The sequence below is a fragment of the Cydia amplana genome, chromosome 7 (assembly GCF_948474715.1).
Source record: "Cydia amplana chromosome 7, ilCydAmpl1.1, whole genome shotgun sequence".
In the NCBI taxonomy this organism is placed as follows: Eukaryota; Metazoa; Arthropoda; class Insecta; order Lepidoptera; family Tortricidae; genus Cydia; species Cydia amplana.
The window spans coordinates 15,255,466-15,273,879 of NC_086075.1; the positions used below are offsets into that span (position 1 = coordinate 15,255,466).

General features: G+C 37.7%; 1 protein-coding gene across 1 annotated transcript; it reads left to right on the plus strand.

Moving 5' to 3' along the window:
* The first annotated feature begins 14,186 nt into the window (after nt 1–14,186).
* On the plus strand, nt 14,187–18,384 carry LOC134649705 (uncharacterized). The gene is made up of 7 exons (XM_063504533.1): nt 14,187–14,278; nt 14,457–14,759; nt 15,137–15,409; nt 16,039–16,233; nt 17,374–17,736; nt 17,818–18,081; nt 18,226–18,384. The coding sequence occupies exons 1-7, from the start codon at nt 14,243–14,245 to the stop codon at nt 18,376–18,378; spliced, it is 1,587 nt and encodes a 528-aa protein (XP_063360603.1). The 5' UTR covers nt 14,187–14,242; the 3' UTR covers nt 18,379–18,384.
* Nucleotides 18,385–18,414: the final 30 nt, after the last annotated feature.

Below are 18,414 nucleotides of genomic sequence, written 5' to 3' on the forward strand. Positions count from 1 at the left end.
ATCTATTAGATGTGAATTAGATCTCTAAGTAATATCTTGTGGAACTCGTTCAAGAGTATATCCAGAATCGCGGAAATGACAAATTTGACAGTTTAGATCTTAAACATATCGTTATCGTATCTTGGCGATGTCTAAAAGATATCTAACAGATGTCTATTACAAAATCCGAATCGGGCCCGAAGTCAACCTCAAAAAGTGACGCGTTCGTTGTGGTGGTAGGTGGTGGTTGTTATTTAATGGTCTTAGGTATCGCTAAATGAAACATCGGATGCAATTTTGAAAACAATATCAAATTTAATACATAAATAGGATTTATGTACTTCTACATACATGTTTTCATCTATCATATTTACACTGAAACACATATTTTCCTAATCATTAAACTACGTTTTTCACATTTCTGTCGTAAAATTAATAATAATATAATAAGCAACTGAAAAGTATAACAAAAATAATGTAGATTTTACGACATAAACATAATTATGCGAACAAAAAATTAAACATGTACAAAATAATTTATACATAACTTTGGGGCATGTTGGTACTAAAATATAATAGTATCCAGCAGTCCCTACACTAACAATGCATTGCCGTGGTCTAATATTAAAATATATTATCTATTACTTGCTAAGTACCCCTTGTGGTTGACAAATGGGCTATTGCAACTAACTACTCGCTCTTACATAATCATTTTCATTTCTAAAATTATTAAATTTCGATGCATATCGAGCGGACGGGTTGTCTATTGTGTTGCATACAATATGCCATCATATTACTGTTTGCCATAATTACCATTTGTCCTTAGTTGTGAGCTATTTTAGTTAAAAGTAAATACTGTTAGTAATCTCCGTTCGAATCATTAACCACAAACAAGGGAAATGTACTAAAGTTGCATCCACACCGTAGTTACATTTTGTACACCAAGATTTCCAAGTGTTTTCTACTTACTTAAAGTCTATTTTTTATTCGGTAGACTAAAATGACATTTCATAGTATGAACATCATGTGTCATTTCATAGTATGAACATCATGTGTCATTTCATACTATGAAATGTCATTTTAGTCTACCGAATAAAAAAATAGACTTTAATGTTACCGTGTTACATAGTGTTGCTCCTCAAAAGTTAACTGCGGTGTGGGTGTGTATGCAACTTAAGGCACGGAACTATTGAATTATATTGTGGCCGCAAATTGTAGCTGAAGTAGATGGTGCTGCGTGGCGCACGTTTGGTCAAACAGTTTGCAGCTACCTTATTTTGCACTACTTTACGCGTCTATTAGCATTTCTTTGTCTATGCTTTTAACGAAATATTAATTATGTTAATAAATGTTAATTATGGCAAACGGATATGTTAAAATTAACGACATTTTAAATAAGCGGGAGCCGCCGAATGCTATTAATTTTCAAATTATACACCAAATGTCAAATCACACCAGATGCGTATAATTCAACGTGTGCACGCCAGTAAATAGAAATTCAGACACGCGCTGCGTACGCACCTAGTGTGTATTTGCCTTAAAGGCGATGGTTTCCCATTCGAAAATACATTTTTACTAACGACCAATTGATTTGCTGGTAAACTGTGTTTTTTTTAATGTTTGAAACAACCAGCCAAAGTCACCTGAATGTGTTTGATCTTTGAAGAAGCCATAAATCTGCTATTACTGCCTTTTAAGAAATTCGTCACAGTAATGGCAAATTTACTATAAAAAGCCGTGCTAAAAGAAAATATGTCCGCAGTTTTATTATAGAGACTCCATGCATGTGGTGGTAATTAGTCACAGACATATTTTCTGCGATAGGCACGAAAAAAGTTGAAAGCAGTTTCGATATTTTTTCTCTTGAACAGTTCCGTAAACCCGTAGACCCTGTCTCTGCATGGTGTCGACATTTCCACTACGATTTATTTGATTTTCCAACAGCCAACAAGACAAACATACGTTTCTTATACAGTAAAACACTGTTTCATATAAAAATGTGCATTATCCTAGCAAGTTCACTAATCTAAGTTAAAGTTGTCAAACCCTTTACACAAGTCGACAGTCAAGTACCTTTAGCAAAATATTTTCGATGCATTACAATTTTCATCTGTTGATTTTTATATTTACAGAATATTGTATCAAATGTACACCTATGTAACACCACATTTAGTAAATTTGCCTTTTTAGTAAGTATATTTCGATTCGATAACTTCTTTTGTATGTATTTAGAACATGCACGCACAGTTGATAGGTACAATCTGAACAAAAATGATCTTACTAACATTACATCAATGTCTTTAGTCAAAGTTTATGCACACTCAAGTAATTGTAAAAATAATGCAAATGCACTATATTTTATACAAAACTCTGACTAAAAATACATCAGTTTAACCTAAATGGAGTTCATAATTTCACATTAACGCTATGCCTTAACGGAACAGACTTTTATTTCGGTCTTAAATAATTGACCATCTGGATTGACATACCCCGTCTCGTTGCGGTGTGTAATTCATACATCATATGCTTCAACAACCAGGAGATATATTAACTAACATCCTTAACTAAATCATGAGAGACCTCCGAAGAGTCATCATTCGTCTAACACTGCTGTACACTCCAGCCGAGCAAAATGTCAGCGAGTTTTTTTGTAATCAAAACTCGTATTCACTCGGCAGTAGTGTAATCGCGAATTATCAATAATGCCTAAAATTTAGGTACGTCATCTATACACATTAGGATTTTTCTAAATGGCTCAAGATTACGTATTTTATATTTGGCAGATTACTAATTCCCAACACCTAAGTTAAAATCGATGTCGAACATCCGCAAACCACTCATAGTAACTGATTGACTTTTAGTCACAATTAATATAACTAATCCATAACTACAAGATAGAAATAATATAGAATTGTTCACATTGGTGATTCAAATGCGAGCTCATTTTGTACATTATATTTCTAAACGTAACCCGAATATAACGAAATTTTATTTTAGTCACAAACGAACAAGGTATCTATAGCACCAATATCAGCTGCAAATATACGTAGTTAAGTATAGAAGCAGTGAATATAATCATAATGTAAAATTAAAATAACAGCGTAACCGAATTGATAAATGGGCGAAGCGAAACGAACGTGTTTTAAAACATACATAAAAATGGACGCCAAAAGTACAAGAATTGACCTTACTCGATACACATACTAAATTGAACACTTATTGGCTACATCTATCACAAATAGTCCATTGAGGTAATTCGCAGAATGAACTTTTTTTGTTTTCGTAGAGATTATAAGCTAACACTCGATATAGCTAAAATAATGAGTAAATCCTGTACTTAGATGACGAAATTAATATCTGGGACTAGAGATCTGACTAAAACGGGTTTGGTTTGTGCGTCAACTTTTCTGCGAGCACTTTGTTTTATGGTTTTTTTTTTTCTTAAACGCGATGCTATTTAAACTTTGTTAAATCCTTAACATTTTATGTCAATAGGCACAATTATCGGAGCAATAATTATCTCTTACCACCGTACCAATAAAATTTGTGCATGTCTATATAAAAATGCAATAGAAGTACGAAGTACTTATGTGATTTAATAATGCCTGCGGAAACTCACTGAAAAAACAATTTATTGTAATCGTAATAATAGATTTCGGTCTATATTTGGCGTCAAGTAGGTTGAGCAATATTTGTAAATTTATATTTTTGGTAGGTACGTTATGGCTCAGAGGTACAGGTTCTTAGTAAATAATAAATAACACAAATAATATGGCGTATTACAAATAATTACAATCTAATTGGTGCCAGTTCTTGCAGAAAACATTTATGTATACACAATATACATTGGTACGCTTTACACTAGAATTTACTAGTTGTACCTATGTTACAATATTGTAAAGGAGAATTTATTACAAATAATCATGCAGATTTCACTTTGGAATCAATCAGTAATATATATCTTAAATATTGGTTCTATACCTACATCTACAAATTTTGGCCCACAAAATAAATCATCACAGATGCTAAAGTATCAGCATCTTAATTTTGAGGCAATATTTTATTCAACATGCAACCAAAATTTACAGGCATACAATTAAACCAATAATCCTATTTATAAGACTGAGTTACAGCTATGGTTACGGACAGACATCGCGACATAAGTACTATGTAAACGGCATTGTCGCAAAACGAGACATTTTCTACATCCGAAATAAATTCAGACACACTTACCCGTTCTTCAGAGGTACTTGAATATATCAATAGACCATAATTTAGGTGTTCGGAGGGGACAGTGCGGCGTCGTTACTAAAACGATGAGAAATCAACTCGGCATATACAGCTTCCGCATCTTTATGAGACCGTCATACCACCAGCTATCTCTCGCACCGTGGCATAAACAACGTTCGTGTTTTGTTATAATTTGCTGGCTAATGACGACTGCTTGCGTGACCGAACTGGCAGTAATCCCAGCTAAGTGACATTAATTATCTTAGCTTAATCCTGACCTACAGGCCGGAGTGATCCAACAATGAGCGGCCTCGGTGCTCTTAACTTAGATTATAATCATAAAACAAGTCTTATTTATATGAAGATAACTGCAGGCATTGCATGTATGCAAACCTATTGAGACATACTTGTGCAAGTATTGAAAATAAAGTAGGTAGTTCTGAAACAAGAAATAACAGTTGAGACGTACCTGAGACAATGTCTCTAGACATCAAAATCGGGCACTTAAATATGACTTGCTATAACGACCTAGCAAGGATGTCTAATCGTATAACAATTCGCGCATCCTTTAACAAGAGGAGGGGTGAGGTCATGCAGATCACGAGTCGTTATCAAGTCACATGACTGGCCGGTTTGACAGAGCTATTTGTGTACCTAAGTATAACCCGGTTGCGTAAGAACGGCTGTGTTGTTATCTATGACCCGAACGCCCTTGGATCCTGCTATTCCTGGTCATGACAGGGCTGCCAGATCGTAGAATTGGATACGAAATTTGTATAATGGAATTTTTTTCGTATCCATTACGTATCGGTATAGGTGGTCAATCGGTATAATTGGATACGAAAAAAAACACCGATGTTAAACTACTGACAATAACTTCAAAAAACAGTGTGTCAATGATACTGTTATACAATTTAATGGAACTGTACGTCAACGTCGGGGCAAAAAATGGCGAAAATCGATGATCGCAAATTGCGGGCGTCCCTCTCTGTCACTCTTATTACGCCTTCATATGAGTAAAAGATAAAGACCCCCGCAATTTGCGAATTTCGGTCTTTGCGGTAATAAGACCCCAGTTTTTAAAATATCGATTTAATATTAATCGTTTTTTTTTATTGTTTTCGTATAATGCAATCGAATTTCGTATAATTGCAGGCACTGGATCGTATAATAAAAAATTATGTATATGGCAGCCCTGGGTCATGAAGACTTTATCTTGTTAAGGATTATGTCGCCAACATTTTCTTGAGATATTTTATTATTTAAATGAAACTACATAGAATAAACAGTTCTAAGCACTTAATTAGAGTTTTTAGGATGTTTCAGAAAGTTACTTTTGAAAATTATTGTAGGTAAATACTTAGTGTGTTTCTCGTGCATGCTTCAGTTGAGAGCTATTGGAATAAACAACGATATTGGATATTGAAATTGGATTGTATTGAATGAAAATGTTGAAACTCTAGGAGATTCCCCACAAAAAAGAGATATCAAAAAAGGCTCAGGAGCCGTTCGTATTTAAGTTACAAAGGATGCGGTTCGCTGAACATACATATATACATTTAATGGTTCAGCGGATGATCCAATTGGTTACCTTGTCTTGATATAAAAAATGTACCCGGATAACGCAACTCTTAGGGTTCGTTTTGTTAACTTATAATTATCACGCAGAATGGCACGCTTACAATTATTTTTTATTTATTTTTATTTTATTTTATTGATAAACATGTTTACATGACTTTACAGCTAAACCAATGCGTCACGAAACTTAGACTAACAGCAATAATACTTATAACAACAATTATAACAACAATAATAGCTCATTACACTAGTGTAGACAAATTACATTGGAACAGTTGAGCACCTAGCATCCATCGCCTCACAGAATCTCAAGCATTCAGTATACACTTCCGTCCATCTCCACGCAAATAGGTCGCACTCAGGTGTCAGTGCCAGGAGCGCATTGAGCAGTGAAAGGGCACGGGGAAGCGGCGAGTTTCTGCGCGATACGGTGCGCGCCGGCGGCACGGGCAATAGGTCGCGTTGTCGCGGTCTGAGGGTCATTCTCGGGACATCCGGAACAAACAGACGCACGAGACCAGAGACAACTTCGGGACAGTCCGACTCACCACGCAAGGCTCGGCATGCCGTGACTAGGAGTTGGTAATTCCGCCTGACCTCCAAGGAATTGTACCCGAGGGATCCGAGAAGATACTTTGTCGGGTACAGATAAGGATAGAATCCGAATATTTTTTTATAAAGGAACCTTAAAAACGCTTTCTGAACCTTCTCAAGTAGTAAAGCGTACGTCGATTCGTAGGGGTTCCATATAATCGACGAAGTTTCCAGCTTACTCCTTACTAAGCCATTGTAAACCATTTTTATGGCCCCCGGGTCATGAAAATCGCGAAGGTTTCGGATAACAAAGCCCAGCCTTTGAAAGGAACTCTTGGCAAGAGAAAAAATATGTTCGTGGATAGTTAGCCGCGCATCGAACACTACGCCAAGGTCCTTGACAGAAAAGACACGATTTATCGGCTCTGATCCCAGTATATAATGCTCATATATAGGGGAACGAGAGCGACCAAAAGTACACACACAACATTTGACTGGGTTAAAATGAAGTTTGTTCTGAATACTCCACCGAAACACCAAGTCGATGTCCTCTTGTAACGTCTCACAGTCAGTTCTTTGCTCTATCCTGTATACCAGCTTCAGATCATCAGCATACAAGAGACATTGAGCCGCCCGAAGAACCGATTTGAGATCGTTAATCATAATGCCGAAAAGCAAGGGCCCCAAGATGGAGCCTTGACTGACGCCAGACCGGGTGTGGTAAGGAGTCGAGACAAAACAACCATGTCGGACGAATTGCTGCCGATCGCGCAGATAGTTGGCAAAAAAGATTAGTAACTTGGGAGAGAAACCAATTTCATCAAGTTTCCTAAGCAGCACATCGTTATCCACGCGATCGAAAGCCTTCGAGAAATCGAAATAGATGACATCTACTTGAGTACCCACGTCAAGATGCTGAGCAAGGTTGTCAGTTAGTATCAACAGATTCGTGTTTACCGAACGACTAGGCCGAAAGCCATGCTGCGCGTCACACAAAAAGGGCCGAACCTGTGAGGATAGAATCCGGTGAATGATGGACTCAAACAGCTTGCCAAGGGTGGGAAGGACGGCTATGGGTCTGTAATTCTCAACGACGGAAGTGTCACTCGCCTTCGGGATCGGCCTCACTCTAGACACCTTCCAGATTCGAGGGTATGACCCAGAAGAGAGCGCCAGGTTAAAAATATATTGTATCGGAATCTTTAGGAACTCCACACAACCCTTTACAATATACGCCGGTAAGTTATCAGGTCCAACGGAGCTATTGGCCTTTAGGCGTTTTATCCCAGCTTCAACTTTCTGCAACGTTATTGATTTGATATCAATGCAGTAGGCGTTAGGTTTCCGATCGGCATTTTCTAATACGAGGGGTATTCAAAATATTCTCGGTATGAGAATGAAAACAAACAAGTACGAAAAGTTTGATATTTTTATTTTTCAATATACTCCCCCCCTATGTTCATACACTTAAAAGATCGATCAATTTTTTTTTTTAATACTGCATAAAAATATTTTTTATCTTTGGTGTAAAAATGCTCCTCCACTGCCGCCTTCAATGCTTCATCATCGGATAATTTATTTCCACGCAGATCCTTTTTAAGATTGGGGAACAAAAAGAAGTCGCTGGGGGCTAAGTCCGGACTATACGGTGGGTGAGTAACAGTTTCAAACCCACATTCAACAATAGCTGCCTTGGCAATATGAGCAGTATGGACGGGGGCGTTGTCATGCAGAAGCATAACACCTTTGGTTAACTTTCCTCGCCTCTTTTCTTTGATTGCATCCTTTAATTGACGTAGAATGTTAGCGTAGTACTGTCCTGTGATATTTACACCTTTTTCTTTATAATCGATCAGTAATACTCCTTCACAATCCCAAAATATCGTGGCCATGACCTTGCCAGCTGAAGGGATGACCTTGAACTTCTTGGGATGAGCTGAACCCTTAATGTGCCACTGCATGGACTCTTGTTTACTCTCTGGGTCATAATGATGAACCCAGGTTTCATCTCCAGTAACTATTCTTTGCAGCACCTCATCAGGATTTTCACCGCACAGGTCAATAAAATCGGAACAACAAGCTACACGCATGTCTTTTTGAAGCCGAGTCAGCATTCGCGGAACCCATCTTGCACTTACTTTTGACATATTAAGATGGTCATGGATAATATCATGTACGGTACCAATAGAGAGATTGGTTACTTGTGCTATAGATTTTACCTTCACTCGACCATCTTCCAATATAAGTTTTTCCACTTTATCAATATTTTCTTGTGAAGTAGCTACTACAGGCCGGCCAGGTCTAGGGTCGTCTTCAACACTCTCCCTTCCACGTTTAAACTCGCTTGACCACTTTTGAATGGTAGATAAAGAAGGAGCAGACTCACGGTAAACACAATCCATTTCCTCTTTTATGGTTTTTTGATTTTTACCCTGTTTTGTCAAGAATTTTATCACGCATCGATGTTCTAATTTAGTTAACATTGTCAATTCCCACATGATGTTCATGTTTGTTCAGCAATTGCAGAAAAACAAAAGAACATCTCGGTTCGAATTATACTTTTTTTTAATGTCAATGAATAAACCTTAGCGGCCAGTAACGAAAGAAATTTTAGAAGAGGTTGTAAGATATCAATACCGAGAATATTTTGAACGCCCCTCGTAAGTTCGGATCGAGGATCGGAATGTCAGGTAGAAAAACGTCTGAGAATTATAATGCAAGTATTCTTCTTCAAATTAACTCGATTGACGCGAATATGCCATTTAAACATCAGTGAATTATTAGCTCCGTAAATTTTCTGTCTTTCCATTCCTAAATATAACAGAGTTGGATAACTGTAACTAAGTACCTATTTACATTTAGCAAACTCGGTTCGTATAAGAGGTTCAAAATCGACGAGGTTCAACATCAATTATATCCTAATATACATATTTATTTCTTTAAACTTTATTGCATAAAATATATACAACAATGTAAAAATGGCGGATATGGTGGGTGGCGGTTAATGCCAAATGTCATTCTCTACCAGTCAACCATAGGGCCAAACAGAGATAAATACCTTCAATTGGTGCAGAGAGAGAAAATATATTGAGTTAAAAAAAAGCAAACTATACTTATAAATTACATAAATAAATAAAATATATATAATCTACCACATATTTATAAAATACATACTATAAATATAATAATGACGGATATTATTCGAACTCTTGCTTTAGCAAATGCTTACGTAACATCCGCTTAAAAGAAAACTTACTAGTAGCTTGACTAATATTTAGAGGGAGTGAATTCCAAAGACGGCTAGCCTGGACGGCGAAAGAATTAGTCATAAAACCAGTACGGTGAGAAGGTATATGAAGTTTTCACCTAGTTACATTGTAATAGAATGTTAACTGTTAAGTGCCTAATACGTAACTCTGACGCAAATGTGCTTAACACCTGCATTCGTACAAATATGTCAAGTCGGTCAATGCCACATTTTCACGAGCGATACTAATTGCTAATTAATATTCTTACATTTATTACTAATATTGGTCATGGTATTGACTGTGAGACAAGGTAATGATTTATTAAAGCCAGTAAAAGTAGAGCCTTTGTATGTATATACAATTTCGATGTTCAATAGGTATAAGGGGTTAGTCTTGTAAATGTAGCAACCTCACAGTTACCTACAACAAGACCTCACAGTTACCTAGACAAGGATTTGTCTTTTGCCCTTACTTAGTTATTTTGAGATAGAGATACTTAAGTCATAATGTCATAATTTAATTCGATGCAGAATTTTGACAATCTTTTTTACTTAATCGAAAATATTAGCTAAGTACCTATGTTCTTACTGATTATAATGGCTTCCTTTATAATTTGTAAGTCTGTATGCATAAAGACAAGAAGTAGATACCTACCTACCTATGTGAAACGTACCTACGTCTACTGAGCGTCTCGCAGTTTTTCAGGCGTCAATGTAGAATGGTTAGTTCGCCGTTGAGACATCTGTCCAAATAACTTAAATTATACCGTAATCATAATTGAGTAATATGAAATTTTGTCAAGAGCATGTCTTCAAAATGTACCTTCTACGCAGATTTTGGTTTGCGTTCTGCAACAATATCCAAGTATTTACCCGTACCTACTTACCGTTGTTATAATTCCTCTTCCTTATGGCTGAACTTAAAATTTTAAGAAACAATTGCCGTCATTTCAATGAACAAAACCATTTTAGCCACGCTAGAAAATATCTCAAGCCTCGAATGTTCTACATATGTATGTAGGTAACAAAACATGACCCTGACAATGTATGTTGCTTGTCGAATGTCTTATTTCCACTCAAGAATTTTTGTACAATATTTATGTACACCTTTGCCAATTACGTGTATCTTTTAACAACGGAAACATGTAAGTATATAATATCTAGGTATCTCTGGTGTAACTTAACCGGACTTGCGCCTGACAAAACGTTGAAAGCAAAACCATTAACACCATGTTGCACTCCCTCAGTGTATAAGTAGGCGTCTCGTTTTGGAAATCATCCATGGTTACTACGGATGTGGTCACTTTATTGTAAAATATCATAGGAGACTAGAGATAACGGTCCGATAGAGAGGGTCAAACTCTCTAGTTTGACCACAGTGTCATACTGGCACTATTAGGTACGGTAATGTCATAAATTGACATCCTTACTCTTACTATACCTACGTAAGTATTAACTTATATATTTGTTATGATCCTCTGGTTTGACCTGACCACATTTTTTTTTGGGGTTTGGACATCGGATGATGGTAGCATGACGTAGGAAGAAACGGGGTCATTCGCAGCATGATTTTTGGATGATTTGGGGGGAAAATGAACTTATGAACAGCCCCTAATCTACATTCTACAGTTTTTCACATTTATCGGGAATGTGGGACTTGGACTGCTCCTATCGAACTTATTATATGAAACAATTACATACCCATTTAAAATTTCAGACTTACATGGTTGATTAAAGGTAAATACTTAACAATTTTTCCCACCCTAATTATACCATACCACCACGTATAACAACCGTAGTGATATCATCATCATCATCATTTTAGCCTTCGGTCGCCCACTGCTGAGCATAGGCCTCTCTTCTTGTACGCCACTTGTCCCGGTCCTGTGCTAGTTTCATCCAAAAGTGCCCCGCGATACTTCGAACGTCATCCACCCAACGAGCCAACGGACGCCAGGCGCTTCTTTCATCCGTAAGCGGCCACCAATCCGTCAACATTTTGGTCCACCTGCCATCACTCTGCCTAGCAACATGTCCCGCCCAACTCCACTTAAGCTTGGCAATGACGTCACCTACGTCCCGCACCTTGGTGCGGCGTCGGATCTCGCCATTCCTCACTCGGTCTTGCAGTTTAATGCCGAGCATGGTGCGCTCCATGGCTCTTTGTGCTACTCGTATTTTATGCACAGCCTGCTTAGTGAGCGTCCATGTCTCGGCACCGTAAGTCATGGTGGGCAGGACACATTGATTAAAGAGGCGACATTTCAGGCATTGTGGAAAGTTTTCAGACTTAAGGATGTCCGCAAGTTTGTTGAATGCTGCCCAACCCAGCTGGATTCTCCTGGAGATCTCCTTTTCCTGATGTTTTTTGTCAAAAGATAGAATATGCCCAAGATACACGTATTGCTCGACCACCTCCAGCTCTTCGGCTCCCACCTTTACGGTGAGATTCGAATTGCCAGTGATGTTCGTCATAACTTTGGTCTTGGACATATTCTATTCATCTTAAGACCTACATTTAAAGAAGCATGGTATAGTCCTTGGATCATGCTTTGAAGATCATCCAGGGACTCGGCAAACAAAACAATATCGTCGGCGAATCTCAAGTGCGACAAGAAGACACTATGGATGTTAATACCGGTCTTGTCCCATGCAAGCGTTTTTATGACGTCTTCTAGTACCGCCGTAAAAAGCTTGGGTGAAATGGTATCTCCTTGTCGAACGCCCCTTTTGATGGAAATCGGGTTACTTGTCTTGTGTAGACGAACCTGCATGGTTGCCGAGGCGTACAGCTCCCGAAGCAAATCAAAATAGCGCGCATCTATGGAACAGCGATGAAGAGCGTCAAACACGGCCCAATGCTCGACACTGTCAAATGCCTTCTCATAATCGACGAAGGCCATATATAGTGATATAAGAGCTCATTACCATATTTTCACGCTATAAAATACTTACCTACCTATGAACTATTTGTCAATGCCATTTTTATTCGTGGTAGGGTTAAGTTCTAAATTGGCCTGCAAATCCTGCAAGGTAAGTAGTTAGTTCAACGACCTCTTCTAACAACGTAGACCACTTGATAAGTATTGCGATCTTTTATTATGTGCGATAATGTTATTTGCTTTTGGCATTTGTTCTAGTTGCAGGGCCTTGAAGTCTTGTTTACATGGTATAATAATTCTTGTTTACCAGACAAACCCTAAAAGTGTTGCAAGATGTGAATAATTCACAATTAGAACATAAATAAATACTGCAAACTATTGCTACACTACGAGTGAAAAGATTTTTTGCGGTGACGCCAACTTATTTGAATTTAATGTTGATGTAGGTAGGTGGTTTCTTACAGTTGAATGTATAGGTAAAATAAATATTAAACTGCGCATAAAGTAAGTACCTATGGCCAGTGCCGGCCCGAGCCCGTGATCAGGGTAGAGCGAAGTCGGGTTTTGGCGCCCTTCGTTGAAGTTTTCAAGCGTATTTTCACGTTAACAAATTATACAATACCTATATACCTTCCTTTTGAATCACTCTATCTTTAAAAAAAACCGCATCAAAATCCGTTGCATAGTTTTAAAGATCTATAAGCATACATAGGGACGGACAGACAGCGGGAAGCTTTGTATGTATAATGTAGGTAATGATTATACCGCAAATCTCAGAAAACCGTTGAATGAGAGAACCACGACGGGTCGTTGTGAAGATCCCATGACGAGGTCCAAATTCCTATACAATTTAATAGTGGACATCTTTAGCAGATATGATGATCAGATGACTTTTATTGGCGTCATATTACCTAATACTTATTTATAACCATGCAAAATATTACCAAGCTAAAAATTTCTTGTTGACAACGGCACAACGGAACCCTAACCAATACATAAGATACTATTAGCAGGGGTAATAGATAAGCCAAACAATACCTACAGAGAGTACAGAGTTGCAGACAGAGAGACGTATAGAAAGAATGCATTTTATAGCTACCTACAAGTTACAATTTTCCAAGTCTAAAGTCTAAGACGGCAATACTAACCAAAACGGTCTCGCCATTTTCGTCAAATGGTCAAGCGTGTGTCTAACGCCGTTTTACTCTTTAAGTACCTAAATTAACATGTTGAGGATGACTCGACCACGCTAGACCGGGCCAGGGCCGGTCCGGAGCTTTCGGCGCTTCGTTATCTATGGAAAGCAGCACGTGATCACCGATCAGCCATAGAAAATGACATGTCGGACGCCTCTTCCGAGTCATCCTTTACTCGTTGCTTTATCTACAGGTGAAGTGTTTCCCGTTTGGCTACGGATATCTGGAAAAACCTTATTCTGCAAGCGTAATACCTATGTATCTCAACCTATTTCACCTATCCTCTAGCCGCCCATACGTCAAACCTTGCCAAGCAAAATGAAATTTTATTTTGTCAACACAAAGTTCAAATTAGAATGGAACAGGAGACCTTTTTATAGGTCTCTGGGCGGCCAGAGGCTATTATCAAACGCATTAGAAACTGATTTTATCACTAAGCATTAATTCAATATTTACCATGAAACACCATAGATAAGATATATCTGTTTGTCTTCGGGGAACTTTGGGTAACTGCATTTGCATAGAGCAGTATATAAACCATGGGGTTTACGGTGAAAATATCAGATTTCAGCTGGGAATCGTAGAAGCTCGCAAACATGAGGTTCATCGCAGTTGGCGCGTTTCTGCTCGTGGTAAGGCTACCTATTTTTTATCTTAGGAAAAAGCTTTATTTAGTTAGCCAAATTCAAAAGGGATCTAGAAACGGATATATTATTTAAAAAAAAAATCTTGAATTTTTTTTTACTTTTTCGCTGGTGAAACTGTGAAACAAATTGGCAGTCATATTAATGTATTTTTTTTATTAACCAGGTCTGTGCCCTCGGCCAAGCTGTGACCATCCAGTCCCAGACCTTGGCACCACCCGAGAGCCCCGATATCTTCGCCAACACCAAGAAACTAATCGAAGATCTGGTAGCGAACCTCTGCCAATCGGCACAGCAAGCTGCAGACGCTATGAACGGCTTCGCGTCCGGCTTGAAGGACCAAGTTGGAATAATGACGGAGAAGTTGCAAGCTGAAATCGAGAAGCTGAAGGCGAGAGTATCGCAAGCTATCTCTAATGTTGCGGATAGGATTTCTAACGCCGGTGGAGCGATCAAAGAGTGTGTCGAGGTGAGTTAAATGACGATTTTAAGAGTAACTGAGTGTGTTTTAAATTTTAATAACTATGGGTACAGCTTAATTAATTACATGAATCAGACAACAGAAATAGATCCAGATTTAGCTTACCTACATGATATGATACTGAACAATAAAAGTCACAGTTAGTTTAGGTAAATTGCTACAATGGTAAATTGCTACAATAAGTGTCTCAATATTCTCAGTCAAAAATAGACAAATATATTATTGAAACTATGTAAGATGTAAAAATATTTGAGTACTCACCAGAAAAAAGGTACAGGTAGTGATTACAAAATGTTAAACAAAAGGTAAAATGAACGAATATACATAATTATGTTAAGTACCTTACGAGTTATATAATGTTTCAGTCTCATAAGAAGCAAGCCGATCAACTCCTCAACGACGCTGTATACAGAACCATGACGTGTGCCGACGAAAAAGTCCAAGAAATCAGCGATCTGATCGCAAGACAGGTCGAAATATCCCAGGGGGGGCTCGAATTCGCCAACAGGGCGACGGAGGGAATGCAGAATTGTACAGACAACGACAACCACATTTTTATTAAAGGAGCGTGTCTTGGTATGCTTGCCTTGAAAACTGAAATGAAGGCAGCCGTTTTCATGACGCAAAGCGGAATAAACGTAAGTACATAATGAAAGTGTAATTCCATTTTAGTGAACGTTTAAAACGTGAAGCAGTTATGAATGTTACAATTACGAATAAGGAACGATAAGAGAGCTTATTACTTCCGAAAATATATTTATTTTGGTATACTCGGTGATAAATTTATCGCTTTCAAATCTTCATGTAAATTCTGTCATTCAATTAGTTTTTAAAGTTTAATTAATTCCGGACTGTATATTACTTGGTGTTCCGTGTCTCAATTGAAACAACTGGATATTATATCTATCTATACTTACCTACCTTTCATTTGTCAAGGGTCACAAATACGCAACGTGATTTTCTATGTGTCGTCTGGGATGGAAGCAATTTCGTATATGAGCATACAAATTCGCTGCCGTTTCTCAAATGTTTTCGCTCTTTAGTGTAGCAATAGGGACTTACCTAGTTATGTCAGAAGAGTCAGAACATAAACGAAGCCGCGTGTAAAGGTTACAATCAAATGGCAACTACAGCACTGTTAGATATGTACTGCTACAACGTTGCGACAACGGGAAATGGGAGATGTCTCTAACGCAGCCGTATCTCTGCACCAGCAACTCTGCGCTGCATTCGAATGACACCTTAACATCAGTTTTAACATTCGCAGGTCGCACGCGTCGACATAGCCATAGCCAAGTTGCCCGTCGCCCTAGAACTGTGCGCCGGCCAACGCCTCCTCGAAGCCGGCATGGGCACAGCCAAGGTCATCATGGAACTGCAGAAGTGCAAAGTCGCCAACACATTCACCGCCCTCACAGGGTCCAACTCCAACCCCACCCTTCCTGATGCTCCAACTGCAATTGTTGGCATTTCACTTGGAAACGATCCTGTTAATGATGTTGATACTCAGATCGAAATCGATAATAAGATTAATTAACCCGTGAGTTCCCACGTGTGTGACGTCACCATAAGCGTTCTGGCTCAAATTTGAGCCCTTGGGAGCTGACAGGTTAAGGGTTTAATTGATGTAGGTACATACCAAATGCGAATTATGTTTTTTTTGTGAAATAAAAGATTTCTTTCCAAAATTCCTAGTGTAATTTGTTATACCAAAATAATTACTAATTAAGAATATGCTATACATCAGTTGGTATATATACCTAAAAGGCTCTTATGGCATACAGAAGGCTTTTATAAAGTTGCCATGAAATCCCAGCAACACTCGAGATTCCACTTTTCGACCCACACGCTACGCTTGTAATTAAATTTTGGAATCTTTCGCTTGTTCAGGTATTCAATACATTTCAATTCAATCATACATTACAGGTCTCGGAATTTTCATAGCACGGTAAAACGTAGAGCTATGATGGATTCGATGTTAACATTAAACTTTAAGTCATATACTCATACTATTTATTAATGAAAACTCCCAAAGCCTGCCTCCAAGCCATTACTACTTCATTGCAGGCTATATAAAAGAATTTGACAGTTTTAAACACATTGAAAGGGTTCACAATTACGAATTCATTAACTTCAGTACGAATATGACGGTTGCCCTTTCATCGTATACTTATAGTGGCATGCGTCTATCTCGCACTTAAACACTTGTTGGGCTTTGTTAGGTGACGGATACGATGGCGATGACTGAAGCTAAAAGTGGTAACCATCTTAGGCTCTCTGGGCTGAATAAACAACAAAACACGATAAGACACTTCAAATTACTGAGTAGGACCTATATTTAAGTGAATAGCTAACAAATTAAAGCTGCAGCAAGGGTTATTACCGGGAATTATTACCGACAGCCACTTAAAAGACAATGTGGATACTATAAATAAATACAAGCGTTAACGCCAATTTACTTCTGCACTGGCCAGCAAAGATGAAAGTACTAATTTTGTTCTTCATATATTGTATTTTGAGGATACAGGTAAGTTATAATTTAATATGAATTATAAACAGTATATTTACTCCACAAGCACGCTTCTAAATTTTCCAATTACAGAATGCAGAAGGAAAAGAAATTGTTCTCTCAAAAAGTTACTTGGCACATCTGACTCAAAATCAAATCAATGCAATTTATGCGATAAAATCAAAAGAACTCTCCAATATCGATGTAAACAGGTTGCTGAGTATTAGTGACTTATGGGATAAAATTAAAAATAGTATTATTGACGCATGGGACGCCGTTAAAGATATAGCTGATAAAACCAGAGAGAAAATCATCGTGTGGCTTCAAAATATAAAGAAACAAGCAGAAGAAGCGATCAAAGATTTTGAGGCCAAGCTAGAAGTCCTAAAAGACAGATTTAACAAATTTATACAGGCATTGGAGAAAAAAGTAGGAGAAGTTAAACAATGTATCCAAGTAAGTAACACAAGAAGTACGTCTTTCAACTACCTGTTAATAAGTAAGTAATTATTCAATCGACGATTATTTTTATTACAGGACGACAAGGACGTTATCCAAGAATTACTAAAGCAAATAGCACAAAGTGTGAGATCGTGTATTGCTGACAGTGTTAAAAATGCATCAGTTTTAGATAGCCATCAGTCAAAACTGATACTTGATGACACTGAATTCATTAAAGAGGCTGAAGATAAAATGAATAAATGCGTTCAAGAAGTTGACAATGCTGATGAATGCCTGAATAAAGCTAGAGGAGAAATTTATGATGACATGGAACAAAAAGAGACTGACATTATGAATATTGTAAGTAATAAAATTAGAGAAAAGAATGATTCGAGACCAGAGCACAGAGAATTTCATATGAATTTGAATGCTTTTCAATTGAAACATGAATTTCTTTTCACTAGTGTAAAAACAGTAATGAATCAGTAGTTGTTTCATTTTCAGAGATCAGTTAGCAGAGACGTAGTAGAAGACGCTTTGGAGACCATCGTGAATTGTGCAGCAGACGGGATCATTGAAGCCTCAGAGGCGATTACAGAAGAAGTAATAAACATCGTCAACTGCGTTAAGAGTGAAAAAGAAAAATCTTTTGTTTAAACCATTTAAGTATAGGTACCTAAAATTGTTGAATGG

Excerpts from the sequence above, each read along its gene's own strand:
- LOC134649705 (XM_063504533.1), top strand. The coding sequence starts at position 14,243 with ATGAGGTTCATCGCAGTTGGCGCGTTTCTGCTCGTG. Across the intron at positions 17,737-17,817 it reads AAGTTAAACAATGTATCCAA|GACGACAAGGACGTTATCCA; the intron begins GTAAGTAACACA and ends TTTTTATTACAG. Across the intron at positions 18,082-18,225 it reads AGACTGACATTATGAATATT|AGATCAGTTAGCAGAGACGT; the intron begins GTAAGTAATAAA and ends TTTCATTTTCAG.